The following is an 18284-nucleotide window of genomic DNA, read 5'->3' as shown; positions in this document are numbered from 1 at the left end:
TGTAGAGCTCCGCCCTCACCAATCCCACCGAGTAGGGGGTTTGTGTTGTGCCGGTGAAACAGAATATCACCAGAAGACAAGTCGTCGTTCTCGCATGAAATAGTACTTAAAAGACTTGGGACATATGCAATGGATCCTATGCAGTGCCGTTTTACCCGGTATTTAGGTGAGTGTTGATGGTTGGGGATCTATGATACTGATGCATCACCCGCCCCAAATAGTTCGATGCGAACTTTAGACGCCAAGATACATAAAAGTTGCTCGATCATGTTTCCACTATAGTAAAGCGACTTAAGTCGAAAACACAAGCATTGTAACAGTGGTCAGGCCAATGCATGATAGCAACATGGGCATCGCTGAAGATGAGACTGGACTAGTACATCACGATTGATAGGATGAGATAGCAGTGTATTACGGGTATAGACTTAGCGAACGGAAGAGAAACGATTTAAACCAAGGGATATCGCCTCCAACAATCCCGAAGAGCCTGTGTTCGAATATCGCATCCTTGAGTACAATAGGTAACCTCAAACTCTCACTAGAACAAACATACCTAGGTAGTGAGAAAAAGACCCAGGGCTTTAACGGAAAACATCTGAACTATACCAATAAGAAGAATTAAATAGAAAACTGAGTCATGAGACAGACTGAAGGTCTGAATCTGAGCTTCCTATGGCACGTACTGGGATTTATATTGAATAGATACAGGCTTTATGGTTTAAAGACCACGTATGGACAAGTACTTATTACTAATTTAGCGACTCTCGGGGTAAGAAACATCATTTCTACTTTTTTTTCTACGTTACTTCATTGGCCATGCGACCTCTTGTGTGATGACAAGAAACGTTGTTGTGAGCGAAAGGGGAAGACTTCAGCCAGATCTGAGTGACTGCGCCCGTGGAACAGCACGTACAACTCCTCCCAGCATTCGCTGATGAACTCGGTCAAATTGGAGGTGACATGAGCCAAAAGTGACTACAATTTTTGTCAGCGCTCTCGTCGCAAGAGCATGGAGCGACCTTGCACGACTCCCACATCAAGCAAATTTGATGGGAGAAGTCGTTACACACATGGCACCCTAGCGGATCTCCGGATGATTGCCCAGTACGAAGGAGAAAGTCTACCAAGGGAGCACGGCATGGCTTGCTCGTGACTGGATCGACCGAGGACCAGTCTTTGAAGTCGGCGCACAACATATGATAGCACGAGCAAGGGTGGTATTACTTGCAGCGGCAAGCTGCATTTGACACGATCCTTTGGCTGTCCTCGTGCCACTCGATGCAACGCAAACAGAGAACAGGCAAATTTGACTGGGAAGAAAAAGGGTATCATCTGAGGTCAAGATGCGGCAGTTCAGGTTGTTGCGAGGGCGGGGGAGGCGCAGAGAAACGGCAATGTTCCGAGGTTGATGAAATGTATGAGCCTGTGGGTGAGTGAGTGATGCTGCTGATACTTATAGACGTCATGTTGAGGCTCAAGAGTGCTGCAGGTCAGCAGTAGTTGCATGATGCAGTCACGCATCTGCAGAAAATATGCATCTGGACCTGCAGTGTAAAGAGCGAGACGAACTGCAACACGTATTGAGACGAACTCGACAAGTAACGAACGTGTAATGATTATCGTAGTTTATCCTTTTGGTGTGTTGTGTAGTGCTGTGCTGTGCTGTGTCAGGGATGTGTTTCGTCTGGCGCGCGCCACAAGACATCACCCAATAAGTCATCACCCATTGATATTGGGGGTTTGTGTTTCGGGGAGATGGTTGCCGATTTCCGGATCGACAGAGCAGAGTTAGTGAGTTGATTGTGCTTCTTTACTTACGTATGAGACATAGCCAACAGTCAACTTATTGTGTGATGAGGAAGGGTTTCAGGCTGAGTCAGTAGGCGCTGGGCTCGTGCGTCGGCTGATATCGCGATGGATACGCTTCTTGTTTTGGTGTTGTAGAAGGAATCCGCGAGCATTGGAGGTGTAAGTACAACGAACAGGGAGTGCATTGATCGGACGGGAGATACACGTGCGCATGACATTAACACCTACCAATTTGGGCAGTACCTGGGGATATCTAGTTAGTTTGGTGGGTGTGCTGATAGTCGACGGAGGATCGTCACGATAATTCATGTACGCACTTTATCTATGACCTGCCATTACAGCAAGTGTCTTGTACATGTTACAGACAATGGGATACAATGGAGTACATGTCGTGCTCGGGGCTCCTCAGCTTTGATCCCCGCGGTGGCTGCCTCCGCCAAATGTGGCTCGTGGTGGTGATGGTGAGCATGGGTTAGAGACTGGGATAGACCCTACTTTGTAGGTCATGGTCAGCAGAGGCACGGAAAAGTCAACATGGGAATCATTAATATTTGTTGTGTCTGGGTCTAGTATCGACATGGAAGCCGAACCGAGGTGAGTTAAAGCACCTAACTTAACTTACCTAGGTAGTATAGAGAGTCTCACCGAGTGAGAAATATACGGCTCATGATCCGAGTTCCCGGGCATGGTCATTCATCTCCGTCTCATGGAATAGGCAATTAGAATCAAGGTGTCGTATGTTTACTGTTGCCCGTGGACGTGTATTGTATCATGATCTGTCTCCTGATTTGAGTGAAGTTGTCGTCTTTCATGTTTATAGTCGACCTCAATAAAGAAGCCACTCTTTTCTTTTTGTCTTTCAACTCTTGTTTCCTCTTTTCCTCTTTTCCTCTCTTTTCTTTTTCCACCCTTTTCTCCCTTTGATCCATATTCTCCTCCTCTAGTACGACGCCATCAATAATCATCGAGATCTCTCGCCGTGGGTTCCCGGTTTCTTTCTCACCGACCTTTATGCCCCCAGCATCATGGCCGCCGAGTTGGTCCTGGTTCACGCCTAAATGATACCCTGTCAGGCCTGAATACAGCAAACGGCAGTGGTCCTCCAGTTCACTTCACTGTTGATACCAGAAATTCATTTGCTCTTTTGCCTTGCGTCTTTCTCATCTGTCGTTCCCCGCTTGATTAGAAGAGACAAGGCAGAAGAAGCAAAAAAAGCCGACTCTTGGACCTCTTGAGATCGTCGTTTAATGACAGGGAGCTCCAATTAGCGCGCGCTATCTCTGGCTGGCTGTAAGAGCTCCCAGCTCCATCAGTGACCGCTCTGTCGGTACCTACCTACCTTACCTCACTTATCCATCAGCGCAATCAATTAATCAATCAATCGGGCATCAACCTTAATATTACTATATAAAGTGATAAAGTATTACCTGTCCGCCCTTACCTTGACCGCGGCCGGATTAATTGATTGATTGCTATTGCAATTGCACGTGCAATTGTAACCAAATTGTGCAACCGCAGCTGCAACCGCAACCACCTCTCAATTATCCTCCTTCCCCATCTCATCCACTCCATTCCCCTCCCCCCATCTTATCTCATCCATCCATATCACGGTACAACTTTGGTAGTGGAGGTTAGTTCTTCTCTTATTCAACACCATCACCTAATTAATTACCTTACACACAGCCGAGGATAGAGGCTAATGATCATCTTTTGTTCAGTTAGACTACTCAACGATATCAAGCTTTGTCACCATAGGCTCTACAGCATCTCAACTCACCGTACCAGACCGCACCACATTACATCCTAATACCAAAGAAAATATCTTTCTTTTGGGTCGCAATCATCAAGCAAACCCCCTCGTCAAATCATCCCTGCCTCTTTCACCGAAACGGGCCTTCCATCCTCCATACTCGACCGACCGACCTTACGAAACGATACGTACCGGTACTTTGTTGCTTCGAGTCCATCTCCCCCACCCTCCACCTCAAGCCCAATTCCGTCTTCTTGGGTTCCTCCCCCGATTCTCCAATCACACCTCTTCCGTCTATTCCCCAAAAGAGACCTAACTCCCTCGATCGCTCTCTCTTCTCCTCGTTTCTCTCCGGGCGCTCTGAGGTCCGGGAGCCTCCAGACGAACTACCTGACACCCCAAAGCCACTGAAAACCGACTCAACACCACCGATGATGCTCATGATCGTATTGGCCGCGATATCATGATGCTCTGCGCAGCACACCCCACGCCCATTCTAGCATCGTCGCATCCGCTATCATCCTCACCCTTGCCGTCGCCGCGATCCTCCTCGCATATCTCTCTATCATTGTCGTTTCTGTGCGCCGTGGTATCTTGTCCATTGGTGTCATTACCAACGCTGTGTTCTTAACTCAATCGTGTCAACAGGCCATCGGCCCGTCGGTCTCTTCTCATCCAGCATAGCCCATGTCACGAGTTGCCGCAGCTGTTTTATACACAAACCGAATCTCTCCTCGCCCACCTGCTCGACTCATACCGCATCCTCAACCCACTTGCTCTTCTGCGACGATCCCAAAAACCAAAACCTTTACTTGACCCCCCAAATCTCAACCGCAGCCGCCTACTTTGCGACTCACCTGGTCTCCCCACGCCATAGCTAGCAGCCTTTCCAGCTGCTGCCCGTCATGTCCTCACAGGCTGTTCCGGACACCCAGCTAGGGCTCACCAACGAGGAGATCCAGCTGCTTCGCCAAGGGCAGGCGGCACTGGGAGGGGGGTCCAGCAGCTCGCGCGCCGCTAGTCGCGCCAGTAGCCAAGGCCTTCTACTACTCGACAGCTCCTCACTTTCTGCTTTAGGCCGTTACTTTGATCATCTTATGGCTAGTATCGAACAACGGATTAATTACCTGAGTCATGAAGCGCAGCGATTTACCCAACTGCAATATGACGAAGCTGATGGAATCATCGGCGGCGCCGACGCAGAAATTGCTCGGTATACCGAGATTCTTCAGCAGCTGGATGAGCTCGAGGTAGATTTCGACCGTATCGCCCACATCAAGGAGATTGTTAAGGGCTATCGGTCAAGAGTTGAAAGTTTGGAGCGGGATCTTGAGAGTAGTGGTAGCTCGAGCCGACACCGACACTCTTCGTCGCACCATTCTTCCTCTCATCGCAGCCATGGTCACTCTCATCGTCACAGCAGTTCTCATCGTTCACGGCACTAAACAGATCATCTACCAGATGGTGGGAAAGTGTGGCCGAGATTACTCACTTACAAAATATTGTTACAGTAAAACAAAAGTCTAAAAAGAAGAAAAGATTCGAAAAAGAAAATAGGGGAGAGTTCGAAAAAGAGACGAAGTCCTGCGCGGGTTACACAGGACCGCCGTGCTCGTTGCATCGCGAAATGCATTCTGCTCTCAGGCTCGGTCTATAGCCATGACGAATCAAAGGTCAGGAAGGGAACCTGGGACGTGGGAATTTTTGGAAGATTGATGGGCCTCACGGCTACAATACGCTACGCTACGTCTACGCAAGATGGAATTGGCCTCACGGCCTGGCCTTTTTTTTTTAATGTTTTTGTTCCTATTATTGTCTATCTGCGTTTTCTTGGGTTCAGTTTGGTGCTATCTGGCGTTGAATAGCGCCTGTTGTTGGATATATGTTCGTGTCTCGGGCATTTGTGTCAAATGCTTGGACTCCTTACCTTACTCAGACAAATTTGGTGTTGAAGCGTGTGCTTGGAGAAAAATACCCCTTGTTGATTATTGTATTGTCATAACAAAGCTTTACTACGACATGTACCTTTGTTTCTTGGAATCTTTGGAAGATTGTTTTCTCATGATGTGATGCTAATGTCAAAAGGCATGGATGTCCCTGCCAATGGCGGTACTCATCACGAGAGCTCTCACCGCATAGTGCTTTTTAATGGACCACTTCGAGTCGTGCTTTTACATTGTCGAACGCCTCACCTGCACGACTGGCTCTGGGGTGCAGCTCTGGGGATGCATATGCAAGGCGGGTGGAAGCATCGTTTATGGGGGAGACGCAGTGATGCCCAACACTAAAGGGTTGTAGTATAGTTGCTGACGTGTGTGAAGATCAAGGCTGGACTCGACAGGTGGATTGAAAAATGATTTATGACCTGGATTGAAAGCATATATCAACAGTTTGGTTCTTTCATTGGCCTTGGAAAATGAGGCGAGAAGGGGAGACGACGCTGTACGTTGGGTTCATGATGGAGAAGAGTTGGTGTAAGTTGGGTACACATCCATTCTCATGATGATATGGATTGTCCAATGACGTTGTATGTCTTGAATAGACAAGTTTTATCTGCAAAATGCTGCACTTTAACGGCTCCTCATTTCATTGGATGCTCACCGAGTTCTAAAGTGCAGATGCGTTCCTATGAGAAGCCGTTGGAGATTTGGGGGCCAAACAATGCTATTCACCCGATTGAGAGAGAGGCTTGAGAGGTCGAGTATGTAGAAGAGTGTGTCATTATCTTTTTTACAACGTCTAAGAATAAACATACGCAAGAACAGCCCAATCCAACTCAACCGAATTCGATCCAATCCCACCATTCCTCGCAAGTAGTTTAGACGTTCAACTCATAATAACAATGCTAAAATCCTTGTCCATAAAAAGTAACAAGCACACCAACAGTGTATTTAAAATGTAATAACCCATTCCATTCCATGCATGCCATGATCCTTGTGCTCGCGCCAAAAACGCCCATAAGTGTTTCCATGTATCATTTCCAAACCCTCACGTGTGAGGGGGATATCCATCGGGAAAGCCTCTCGTTTCCCTCTCAGCTTGCGGTAAGACAAATGAAAGGGGGAATCAAAACGAGAGACAAAGAGGTATGTGAGGGTAGCGTAGACCCTCCAAAGCAATATCATGATGCTCGCCTCTAATGCATAAAAAAACAAAACCACAACCACACACCAGCTTTCTTCATCATTACTTCTTTTCATGCGGCTAGCACGGAGGCGGCCTACACCCGGGCGATCCGTCGCTGTCGGACCAGGAAAGGACTAGGCATCTCGTCTCGTTCCGGATCCCAGACAGCGACGGGCTCGTCACCACTTGACTTGCGCTCAATTCCGATGCGGTCTCGGAATGCCCTCTTGGGGCTGACGTTCTCCCCTGTGCTGGGCATCACGATGGCGCTCATGGGACGACCGCCTGCGCGAGCCTGCTGAAGCTCGACGAGGGTTCGGCCTCGAATGTTATTCTTAGCAGCAACCTTGCCCAGGACATCATCGGTGCTGCTGCTGTTCTTCTTGTTGTTGAGTGATGAGGCGCGCGTCAAGCCCTGGCTGTTGGCCTCGGACTGGAGGTTTGCCGCTGAGGGAATCTTGCTCAGACGGCGAGTGGGCGACCTCGGAGCCTCAGGTGGAGGCATCTGCTTAGACACGAAGCCCGAGGTTGATGGTTGGGTCTTGAGACGGTTCATGGGGCACGACTTCTGAGAAGTGAGGACAGGTCGTGTCTTGGAGGTGAAGGGATTCTTCGAAGACTTGATGTTTCGTGTTGGCGACGGGACAACGTCTTCATCTTCAGAATCGGACAAGGTATCGCGAGGATGATCCCATCGGGAATCGGCGGAGGTTCGATTGGCGTTGGCGGTAAAAATGTTTGCATTGGCAGTGGTAGGAGCCTTGGTGTTGCCATTGCGGCGAGGAGAAAGAGATAGCGACGCAATGGCGATAGGGCTTGGTGAGTTCATCTCGACATCCATTGGCGTACCAGCAGGATTACCGACGAACATGGTCTGCGCACGGCTGAAAGGCGTGCGAGCTGTCTTCTTAGTCTCTCGAGGCGCCTCGGGGCTATCGATGGAGTACTCAGTGAGGTCTGTTGTGGAGGGGAACTCGACCTCGCTGCCACCGAGGGAAGAGTGAGGATAGTCGGACTTGTAATCCGACTTGCCCATTGATGAGGCATACTCATCTTCTCGACTCTCAGGTCTTGAGCCGGAAAATGTTACTGTTTTCTTTTGCAGCTCAGCTTCGACGCGTGCCTGAACCTCGGCTTCGAAGCGATTTTGGAGCTGCTCGATCTCTGCGTTGGCAAGACGGTCAATCTCGAGACGTGCTTTAACCTCCCACTCTCTCCGTAGCGATGAGTCAAGCTCCTCTCGGATAACGTCCTTTTCTCTCTCCATATTGGCAAGTCTCTCATTGAGGTCCCTTTCCTTCTTACGTAAAGCATCCTCTCTGAGGCGGAGAGATTTGTTGAGGTCAACAACCTCCTTCTCCTTCCTCATAAGCTTGACCACTGGCAGGTTCAGGAGCTCAGAAGTGTCAGGTCTTCGATCAGGGTTCACACGGAGGCAGTCCTTGATAACCTGATAAAGCTCGGGAGAGTAAACGTCGGGCAAGGCAGGGAACTTGCCCTCCTTAATCTTCTGCACAAGTTGGAAATGCGTCTTTGCGTTGAAGGGTGGCTCGCGTGCGCAGAGCTCGTAGATGATGCAACCCAAAGACCAGATATCGGACTTTAATGTGTACTTTTCCGCGGCACATATCTCGGGAGACATGTAGAAGGGGGTACCGACATAGGTAGAAGCGAAGTCGTGGGACTTGATCATCTTGGAGAGACCGAAGTCTCCAAGCTTGACAGAGTTGTCCTCGCCAAGGAAGACTAAAACACTGTCAGTTTCGAATTTCGTAAACAAAGGGATCCACTATCGAGGTCTCACCATTCTCAGGTTTCAAATCTCGGTGTAGAATAGTCATTGTTCCAGCGGGAACCTTGGGTCCGCCAGCAGCGTTTCCCTGTGTTAACCCAAGCACGTTGGCGCCAACCTCTGGAGGGTCAACACCGTAGTGACATCGGTAAAGCGCCATGACGAGCTGACTGAAGATACTCCAGACGAAGCTTTCCTGAGCTCGCTGGCCCTTTAGTGCGAGGTCCTTGATAACGCGGCCTAGATCGCCATTCCCGCAGTACTCCATGTAAAGATGCAAGTCCTGGCTAACTTTGAGGTGTTCACGGTGGTAATAGGCGACAATGTTTGGGTGGCGCAGATGCGATAGAATCTGGAACTCGGCGTGAAGTTGTTCGCGCTCCTTCTGGGACATGCGTAGATATGAGATTTCTTTGCGGCACATGATGAAGCCGTCTGTCCTGCGACGGACCTTGCGGATGATGCCAAAGGAGCCATGGCCTAGAAGAAGACGGCGAGTTAGAGTTGTCGCTCAATTGATAGCACGGCGCATCGAGGCGAGTGCTGCTAACTCGATAGACTCACCAATCTTCTCCAGCGTTTCGTACTTGTCCTCGGAAGACATGATGAAGTTATTCACGGTGAACAAGCAAACTCAACCCATGCAAACAAGTAAATTCTCGCTAGGCCGTGAAAGTGTGAATGCAGATGCGATGAAGGACGCAGAAACAAGAACGAACAAACACAACCTGCTTTGGTTAGTAGTAGTAAGCTTGATGTTAAAGAGATGGATGAGAGGAGAGAGAGGAAGAGGAGGAAAAAGGAAGAAGGCAAGGTCCAGCTTGAAGTAGCTAAGTGAATGGATCTATTTTGCGTTGTTCGTGCAACTTGTAGCTTAGACCCAAATAATCCCGGCCACTCGTCCCACGGCCTCGGTTCTGATTGGAAGTAAACACTCCATCGTCGCTACCATGGCAACCAAGGGCAAAGCTACCGATAACCGGTGATAGCCCGGGAAGCTCTTATCGATAAGAGGTGACGTCGTTCTCTTTCTGGTCTAGGTAGAGCGAAACGATCACCACCGATAGAAGTCTGTCGAACAAAACAGCCAAGAATAGATCAGGTCAATTATATGCAAGATAAGGTGATCATAATGCAGGAGTTGCATTGCTATTTTAGCAACTCTACATAGTTTAATAGCAAATCTAACCATATTACAGTGGCTTCAGCAATATGCACTTAGGCAAACCTTAAACGTGCTTAACTGAATACATCTACTGGCACGTGAGCGCGCGATACCTTTCAACGCGTGGCTTTCATCAGGGCGACTTGCACCCAGAGAACATCAAGACCGCGGGCGGTAACCAAAGTTTGGCCAAACTGAGGGCGCGTCTCATCATGCGATGAAATTATCGACTTTTCTAGGAGTTTAAGCTGACTCACGCTGCCAAAATTGACATCTGCAGAGTCGTTGGTGCACCTCTAGCCCAGCCTCTGACGCGATCTTCAGTGACCAGCGCCTTATCCCTTTCATAGCTCAGACAAAGCCTGCTCATCACAATGCCACCGGCAGTCACATACGATGGAGTCGAAGGTGCGGAGGGCGGTACCATATTCAAGGATCGAAAGTTTTGGCTGTCACATCGAGTACCGATGAGAAACCGATGGACAGAGCTTATCACGGTATGTTGATCCAGCAAACTCATTCACGCGCTGTCGCTGATTTTAAGATAGCAAAATGGTGGCAAGGTCGTGATGCTGGAAAAACATGCTGATATGCTCATTGCGGACCATCTCAGAAAAAAAGATGCCCCCCCTGGATCCTATTCATGGAAGTTTATTGAGGACTCTGTGAAGAACGGGTATATCCAAATCAAGGATAAGTACCTAATAGGACGCCATCCAGACGAGCCAAGACCGGTGGGCAGCAATCAAGCCAAAAAGTCAACACGGACAAAGTTCACTGCTGAGGACGACGCGAAACTTACTAGGTGGGCACTAAACCATCCAGACGAACAGAAAGGAAACCAGATATGGTACGAGTACGAAAGGATTGTAAGTTTTCGCAAATAGGGCGACGCAAATTAAGCTCACATGCGTAGAATCCTCGACATACTGCACAATCTTGGCGTGATCACTGGATCAAAAAGCTGCAGTTCCTGGATAGGAAAAAATTGGAGAGTATGGCAGCCTCTGCGCCTGCAGAAGCCGGCCCCGTTGCGAGCACCTCAGAAAACACTGCGGAAGACCACAATACCGTTATCAGAGTCCCACGGAAGGCTGCCGTTCAAAGGGCCCCTGCACAACGCGTGAACAACCAAGTAGACGCTGGCCCTATCCGCAGAGCACCACAACCTCAACCTACGACAGTGCCATCACAAGGCCCGAGAGAAGCTAACAAACCTCGGCCATCAATAGAAGATGGTCAAGAAGAAGAAGAAGAAGAACAAGAACAAGAACAAGAAGCTCTCGCTCTTCTGAGGTACAACTGGTATCAAGATCTTGACGAGTATATCAAAGTCACCGAGAGAGACATCAAGAGAAGTCTTAACATCAATGGAAAGAAGATAGAGTTATTTGATCTTATGCTAGCTGCCCGGGATGCGCCAGTATCACAGGACAGCCAATTGACCGACTGGTACAGGGTCGCGGAAAACCTGGGCTTTGTTGAACCAGATCAGCACACTGTCAACGAGTTACATCTCTGCTATGAAGAGAACCTCATGGACTTCCTCGAGACAATGGAGAGCTTCGAAGTAAACAGCGAGGATGCAGACCCTGAGTCACAAGGTGCAGCTCCTGGCATGGACCCCAGTCAGGACATTGACTTCGAGGACGGTCAAGAGCGCGGTTTACTGCAAAGCCAGGTACCATCCTCACCCCCAATCGCCGCGTCAAGTTTGAAACGAACCGCTGGTGAGCCTCCCTTGGCCTCACCGGAGCGCTTTAAGAAAAGACGCTACAGTAAGGACATGGAGATACCGTCTACACCCGACGCCGAAGAAACTTCCAAGCTACAGCGTGCCCAAGAAACATCTCCTGGTGTACTAAGAACCTCTCAGTGGCTAGGTTATATTGGTGAAAGCGAAGCTTCGCAACACCTTCCACCCCTTCCCCCGATGCAAGAAGAATCACAAGATCTCGGGACACGGCCAGCATTAAGGCAGGATACTCGACACCAATCTGTGGATATTTCACTGCCAGATCATCCAGCTTTGGATACTACACCAATACCATTGCACCTGAATAAACATCGCCAGCAGATATCCTCTCGTGAGAGACAGCGAGAATCACACGCTCAGCCCATGAGACGACATCATGACAGCAGCTTTACAGAACAAATCGCTCCCAGACGAGCTGTTTCCTCTGCGAAACCGAACCCAAAACCAAGCACCCGAACAGTTCGACGGTCTCTTCCGGCCTCCTTCGACTCTTCCCGAGCTATTCCCAGGACAAACCAGCCTCAGAACCCAGAGAAGTCTAATTCTCGAGAAATTCAGAAATGGATAGCTCGCTATGAATCAATGGGCTACCCCCGCCAATTTGTCGTAGAAGCCCTCAAACGTACCACCCTTACACCTGGAAAATCGGCCCTTCTAGTCATGAAGCATCTTAGTGAAGGACGCGATGTGCCTTCTCACCACGAGGGTATCTGGACAGACCGTGACGATGCGGATTTGGACTTTGCTACGAGTGTGGACTTTCACCGTTCTCCAGCTGACGATAGCGAAGAACTTCAACAGCAGCGCGCTCAGAAAGCTCACAACCGGCTTGTCAACAAACATGGCTTTCAGAGGTTTAACTTAAGAAAGGCTTTTCTCGAGGCCCAAGCAAAAGAAGGCGGTAGCCACCTGGAGGGATAGGATCTCTTCCAGTGGTTTGACGCACTTGATATGGGCATATAAGTCGAGAGTTGGGCAGGTGTTTACTCATAGTGGGAGGGGCGCGGCGTACCTCTTGCTTAAGACGAAATGAAGATACATTGCTTAATACCCAATTTGAATCTGAAACCAGGATGCCTTCATAAAGTGCTCTTCACTAATACCTTGGGTGGTATTCGACATGCATGAAGTAGTCAGAACATCACGGGGGTGACTATCATTGACGGGATATCTTGATGAATGGTCCCCAAATCTGCCTACATACTCATCACGTCTCATTGCATCCCTCTCACTCATCAGGGCTTTCGCATACTATGTTGCGCTCCCAACGCCAGAAAATGCAGTTTTTCAGTGACCTCTGCCCCTATACCAAATGCGTGAAACACCACAAACCAGCTTCCATAAATTCCTGCAACTTCTCGTTCGAACGTAATGGTAAAAATTCTTTTCCTCATTCCCCGCGTATTGCATCTTGCGTTCAATTCACATCACATTCTTATGCTCCTATTAACATTGACTTTGTTTAATGGCTCCTCGTCACTAGCCACACTTACTTGCCAGGTCCCCAGAGGGACGAGTAAGAGGCCAAAATGATAGTAAGTTTGGTGGCAGCATATTATTTGCCAGTAGGCGGACTGCAAACTGCTCCATGATTGAGCCGAACTTGCTGCAATCAGTGGGCTGCTTTAGCATCAGTCAGCGAGATGATGTCCCCTTCGGCTTCAATTTTTAGGGGGCTGGTGGTGGTTGAGGCTTTCGAATAAGCTTGATCTTGGGCCGCTGAGTAGGCGCTGCTGCAGGAGGGGGTGTGCTCGTGGCAGGACTTGCAGACTTAGGCTTCGGTGTAGGGTTCGAATGAGTATTTAGCGAGACCTTTCTCTCCGGTGTAGGATGTGGCGATGACGCCGGGCCTCCAGGCAACGGTCTTCGCGCCGCGTCTCCAGGAAGAGGTTTTCTGGCGGGTTTGGCCGTGATGGAATCTGATCTTGAGCTCAGAGAAGGGGCAGAGCCGTCTCTTGGCGCTCCTGAGGGGAGAGATACTCGGCCATTACCGTTTGGTTTCTTTTCTTTCCTCAACAAAGGAGCAAGACGGTTTGGGGCAACCCTTAAGGTGATGATTTTGCTCTTTTTCTTCTTGGGGATACCCGAATCAAATGGCTTATCAACCTTTGCGCGTTTTGGTGCCGGGGTATGCTGTTCATCCTTCTCAGGCCGAGGACGCTTGATACTAGAAGCAGATGAGGGTTCAGGGGGCCAAGATGGTTTGGATCCCGATGAAGACGTAGCACTTGCTTGTCGAGACAGACCTGGTGATGCAACAATGGTATCTCTTTCTTGCTTTGGTAGAGTGGGCTTTGGACTTTGAACAACTGGAGAGGCACTGGCGCTGGGTCGCTGAGGTGGAGGAACGCTTGGGCGTTGGGCAGAGGCTGTCTTGTGAGTGTTGATCTTGATAGAAGATGTTTTCTGCAAAGGTGCAGGTCGCTTCTGCTCAATGATAGGGGCAGGCGGAGCGGGAGGTGGAAGAGGTGGTGCTTGTACGATTGGCTCCCGGGGTGTCGTCCTGTAATGAGCTTTGAATTTCATGATCAACTGTCCAAGTTAGCACCAGCACATACTTGCTTGTAAATAATGTAGCACTTACGCGATTAGAGAGCTGCTGCACAGGCCTCTCGACCTTCCAAGCCTTTGGTAAGGGGAGCGTAATAACCCAATCGCCAGCCTCCTCAAACATCATCGCCGCTAAATCTAGCATACTTTCCATCTCACCACGGCCGAGACTCGGATGATCCAACGCCTTACGCATCGCGATGCTATAGTGTCGTTCGTCGCCTCCGTAGGTTTCATCCATCTCTCTTCGTAAAGCCTTGAGCGCTGCATCCAGGTTCTCTTTTCTCGCAAACATCTCTTTTCTTGCCTCGATCTCCTGAGCACTGTCCTGCACAAGCAGAAGATCTCCCTCATCTTCTGGCCGAGGGTCGTTCTTAACAACCTTAGCATGCTCTCCGAAAGCGATGGCTGCGAGTCCGGAGGCAGCGGCCTCAATGAGTTTGTTTCGCACGTACGGTGACCGGTCGGTAATAAGCGAGTATGTTAAGAATGAGAACACTGTCGGATCCAACATAGCCCCCAGGTCAATCAGAGCCTCGAAGGCCTTGATCCGAATAAGATCTCTCGTTCCGTCCAACAGATATTGCCCGAAATCACTGTACTTCTTTGGGATTACTTCCGCCTTCATCAATCGTTGTTTGGCACTTAGACCAGCAATAGTCCAAACGTTCTGGTATGAATGGGTCCATTCATCTCGCCGTAAAACTCTCTCGATTTGCTCTATGGCCCTTTCGAGGAACTGCTTCTCGTCCTCACTAGGAATTTTGTTCTGCATCGCAAACCAATCATCTTGCTTGGAAGGGATGAGAGACGTAGCAAGAGCCTCCACAAGGGTAGCGATGTAAAAGTGGTCAGAATATGGGTTGTCCTCATTGTTGTTGAAGAGAAGTTGGTCCAGAATGAACTGGCGAGCGTCAAGCGGACATTTGTAAGTGTGAGCATCTCTCACTTGAGCGATGGCTTTGATAATAGCACACTGAACGTTGTATTGCTTCTTGTCGGAAAAGTCATTCGGCTTTGGTTGGTTCGTACCTTTGTGGCAGAACATTTCGCTGAAAGCCTTCATCAGTTGTCGAAGGCCAAGCATTGATAGATCCTTGATGTTGGCCTGTCGTGGTAGAGCTTCAGCAGCCATGGTTCGGATACCATGAAAGTAGCGGCGGTCCACAAGCGTCCTGGTAAGAAAACCTGACGCGATGGGGTGCAAAGGGCCATGGGTCAGGTAAAGCATAGCATCCTGCTGAGCAACGACATCTCTATCTTGTTGCAATTGTGACACGTACATGTACGGCTCAAGAGTCCGCTTCATATCGCAAGACCATTCAAAGTCGGCATCTACACGTATCCATTCGTACGACTCTTGGTCCATCTTTCGTTCAGTTTCGGGGTCCCAATCAATCAACTCCCATTGTGCCTGTTCGTCTGGCGTCTGCAGAACGTCGCCCAAGCAGTAGAGGAGCGCATCATCCAAGTTCTCCGCATCCATACTGGCACCAACGTTTTGCTTTTCCTTCATGCGACGCGTGCGCTTGAGCCGCTTGTACTTCGTATTGTATGGAATCTCGAATTTGGTAGACCTTGTGGCATCTTCGCGGATTTCCAGAATATGCTCGTAAGGCGTTCCATCGGCTTCATGGATTCGTACCGTCATCGGTCCTGTAAACAGAGGCTGTACTTCGCCTGGCTTAACACCAGAGCGGCGCTCCTTGACGACGCGTAGGAAATCATTCTTGTCTAGCGGCGGCTTCTTAGCTGTCTGGAATTGAATCTGGTTTAGCGTAAGCTCAACACAGAGCCTCTTCTTGTTGAATTTCGCCTTGACATCAAATCGCGGGCATCCTGAACCGTAAACCCACTGACTCCAGAAGCTCTCAAGCCGATACTTTGCCCCCTTCTCACAAGTTGTTCGGAATTTCTCTGTTTCAAGGATAGTAGCCCTGTCAGAAGATTCAATCTGAACCTTTGTCAACAGTTTAGAGAGAATGCGTGTCAATCCGTGTCCTCCTGAAGCCTTGATGAGTCGCTTGTCCAGGATGAAGAAAACCACGGGAGCTTTCAGAGTCATAAAGTCCATCTCGAACTCTCCCAAATGCAGGTAAGGGCCGAGATCGTAAAGAGATGGCCGTTCGACGTCCATCTGAACAAGCTTGTCGGATAGTGTCTTCATCCGAAATCTGTACTCGTTGTTTCCGCAAATTTTCTTCATGAAGAGATCTGTCATGAAATGCGCGATGCCAACGATAAGCCATAGGTCATTTCTTGTGTTCGGTATCATGTTGATCCCTATCCACTGGTACGCCAATGTTTGAACGATCTTTCTTGTGACATCGATCTCGGTATCGATAATGTCATCTGGGAAAAGTAATCGATTACTGACGAAAGCCATGGAATAGAGAGCCACAGTGTCCTGAATCATATCATCAAGGAAGCAGAGCTTGAAATTGCCGAACGGATATCGAGCAAACGTGAATGTAAAGAAATCAGCTGCCATAGTGATGGCTGCTGCTGTATTCCTTACCCAGTCGGCACGGTGTGGTAGGCAGTATGCGTGAACCTTGAGCGCATTCATACCCAGTTTGACCTCGTCTTCTTCTGTTCTAAACTCAGATGAAAGATCAATATGCTCAAATGGGCCAACTGCAAAACCAAGCTTCTGTACAGACACCTTCTTTTCAGGCTCGAAGGTCATTATCTTTTTGTGATCATCTTCGGGATCTACGGTCTCTTCCATAAGGAAACCTGAGCAGACAACCGACATCTCGCGGAGTTTATCTTCCTCGGCAAGGTTATGGATACGCTCCTGGCCATCAATCTGCATCTTGTCGGGGTTACTACCGTTCTGTTGTGTAGCAAGCGCTTGTTGCAAAGCATCACCCAAGGTACGGGGGTACTTGATTGATATCCTCCAGTCGCAACGTGATCCGTGATCATCTATACAAGGAAAAATACACGAAGCAGTCCCAGGATGTATCGAACTTCGTGTGTACATGTGCGTGAACCGGTTGTCCAGGGGATCGACGCCAACAAACTGTATCCCATCTCGGGGGTTTCTATGGGTAAATGGTATGGTGATTCTGTACTGCTTGTTGGATCTCTCGTTCGCATCAAGACCTATCATAGACTTCCTGATGATGAGCCTCGGGCGATCCGGCTCGGCCTTACCGCGCAGGTTCACCTTCAGCGATCGATAGACCGGTGTGCACCCCTCGAACTCTCTATTCTCGGCGGGGACATCGTTCTTGCGGCTGCGGAATATCGACTGGGCACGCTTGCGGCGAATATCGTGGTGGTCGGCTCTCAAACTCCAACTCTTTGGGTGAGTGAGCTTGGCGTATGGATCATTGTAGGTCGCTGTCGTTCTCCGTCTATGACTCTCAACGAGATCACCGTTTGACTCCTTAATATCAGCGATGAAAATGTTCTCGGTATCGATGTCGCAATCTGCAGCGTCCAAGACTATGTCCTCGATCTTATCGCTGAATACGACAAGAAAAATATCGGTCGTTCCGTCAATGCGCTTATCGCGAAAATTGACCTCGAGATTGACTTCTTGCTTGATGATGAAGAACTCGAGCACTGATCCATCTTCTGTAGAGGCCGCTTCGTCGTCTATATCGAGTAGAGAGTGATTTACAGGCGCAGGCTCCTGTGGCATGGCGAGTGTAGTCATGTTGAGTGGTGGTAGGCAGGGTAAAGGAACGAAGGCCTGAGGGCCCCTGCGAGCTGGTGTTCACAGACTCTGCATCGATAGAAGTTTCAGCCTGATGCGCAGCGCAAAGAAGCCTTCGGAGTCGCTAGGTGTATTTGTAATTCCTATTGTTCTCGTTGCGCAGTCTTGTGCTTCTTTCGAGGTGTCGGCGCAATCTGAACGGGGTTTGCGGAGTTGGTTCAGCGTGAAGTGAGGAGCGGAAGGGGTAACGTGGCTATTAGAAGAGTTTGGCCAATGAATTAGTAAAGAAATGGCCTTGTTGTTAAATACAAATGCTGCAAAAGCGCAATTCGCGCAAACCCGGAAAATGACCGTATATTAACTTCTCGTCGTGAACTTTGCAAAAGAAGGAAGACAGCTCGCGGCGCGTCAGGAAGCTGGCGTGCACGGACCGCTTCACTCCATCCATTTCATGAGGCTCACTGCGCGGTACGTACCTGTCTTGCGCAATGGGCGGATTGGGTGGGCAGCAAACTCACATCTCTGTCATTCTATTAACAAAGAACAAACAGAAGAATGAAGATGATAAATCTCGAGCGCTCCACTACCAAGAAACCCCGAGAAGCGTAACTCAGCTCATCCGCCGCACTCTCTCGCTGAAAAGAAAAGAAAAGAAAAGAAAAGAAA

General features: G+C 49.2%; 5 protein-coding genes across 5 annotated transcripts; 3 read left to right on the top strand and 2 right to left on the bottom strand.

The window, feature by feature from the left end:
- Nucleotides 1-1278: 1278 nt before the first annotated feature.
- FOBCDRAFT_200483 (uncharacterized protein) lies at nucleotides 1279-2439 on the top strand (the record flags this gene model as incomplete). Its single annotated transcript, XM_031178592.2, has 8 exons — nucleotides 1279-1429; nucleotides 1460-1489; nucleotides 1528-1598; nucleotides 1672-1791; nucleotides 1832-1968; nucleotides 2174-2270; nucleotides 2312-2403; nucleotides 2436-2439. 8 exons carry the CDS (start codon nucleotides 1279-1281, stop codon nucleotides 2437-2439), a joined length of 702 nt encoding a protein of 233 aa, XP_031044479.2.
- A 1794-nt stretch (nucleotides 2440-4233) lies between these two features.
- On the top strand, nucleotides 4234-5161 carry FOBCDRAFT_31425 (uncharacterized protein). The gene has a single exon (XM_054704262.2). It carries the CDS (start codon nucleotides 4465-4467, stop codon nucleotides 5002-5004), a length of 540 nt encoding a protein of 179 aa, XP_054560237.1. The 5' UTR covers nucleotides 4234-4464; the 3' UTR covers nucleotides 5005-5161.
- Nucleotides 5162-6779: 1618 nt separating this feature from the next.
- Nucleotides 6780-9081, bottom strand: FOBCDRAFT_132670 (kinase-like domain-containing protein; the record flags this gene model as incomplete). Its single annotated transcript, XM_031178595.2, has 3 exons — nucleotides 6780-8431; nucleotides 8490-8957; nucleotides 9042-9081. 3 exons carry the CDS (start codon nucleotides 9079-9081, stop codon nucleotides 6780-6782), a joined length of 2160 nt encoding a protein of 719 aa, XP_031044482.2.
- Nucleotides 9082-10016: 935 nt separating this feature from the next.
- On the top strand, nucleotides 10017-12319 carry FOBCDRAFT_292160 (TRF2-interacting telomeric protein/Rap1 C terminal domain-containing protein; the record flags this gene model as incomplete). Its single annotated transcript, XM_031178596.2, has 3 exons — nucleotides 10017-10139; nucleotides 10191-10511; nucleotides 10559-12319. 3 exons carry the CDS (start codon nucleotides 10017-10019, stop codon nucleotides 12317-12319), a joined length of 2205 nt encoding a protein of 734 aa, XP_031044483.2.
- Nucleotides 12320-12965: 646 nt separating this feature from the next.
- FOBCDRAFT_292158 (uncharacterized protein) lies at nucleotides 12966-17706 on the bottom strand. Its single transcript, XM_031178597.3, has 2 exons — nucleotides 13983-17706; nucleotides 12966-13930 (listed from the first exon to the last, which is right to left on the bottom strand). The coding sequence occupies exons 1-2, from the start codon at nucleotides 17616-17618 to the stop codon at nucleotides 13067-13069; spliced, it is 4500 nt and encodes a 1499-aa protein (XP_031044484.2). The 5' UTR covers nucleotides 17619-17706; the 3' UTR covers nucleotides 12966-13066.
- Between the last annotated feature and the right edge of the window lie 578 nt (nucleotides 17707-18284).

The sequence above is a fragment of the Fusarium oxysporum genome, chromosome IV, assembly GCF_013085055.1.
Source record: "Fusarium oxysporum Fo47 chromosome IV, complete sequence".
NCBI lineage: Eukaryota > Fungi > Ascomycota > Sordariomycetes > Hypocreales > Nectriaceae > Fusarium > Fusarium oxysporum.
The sequence above is the reverse complement of the archived record's forward strand: the minus strand, read 5'-3'. Positions and strand labels throughout refer to the sequence as shown.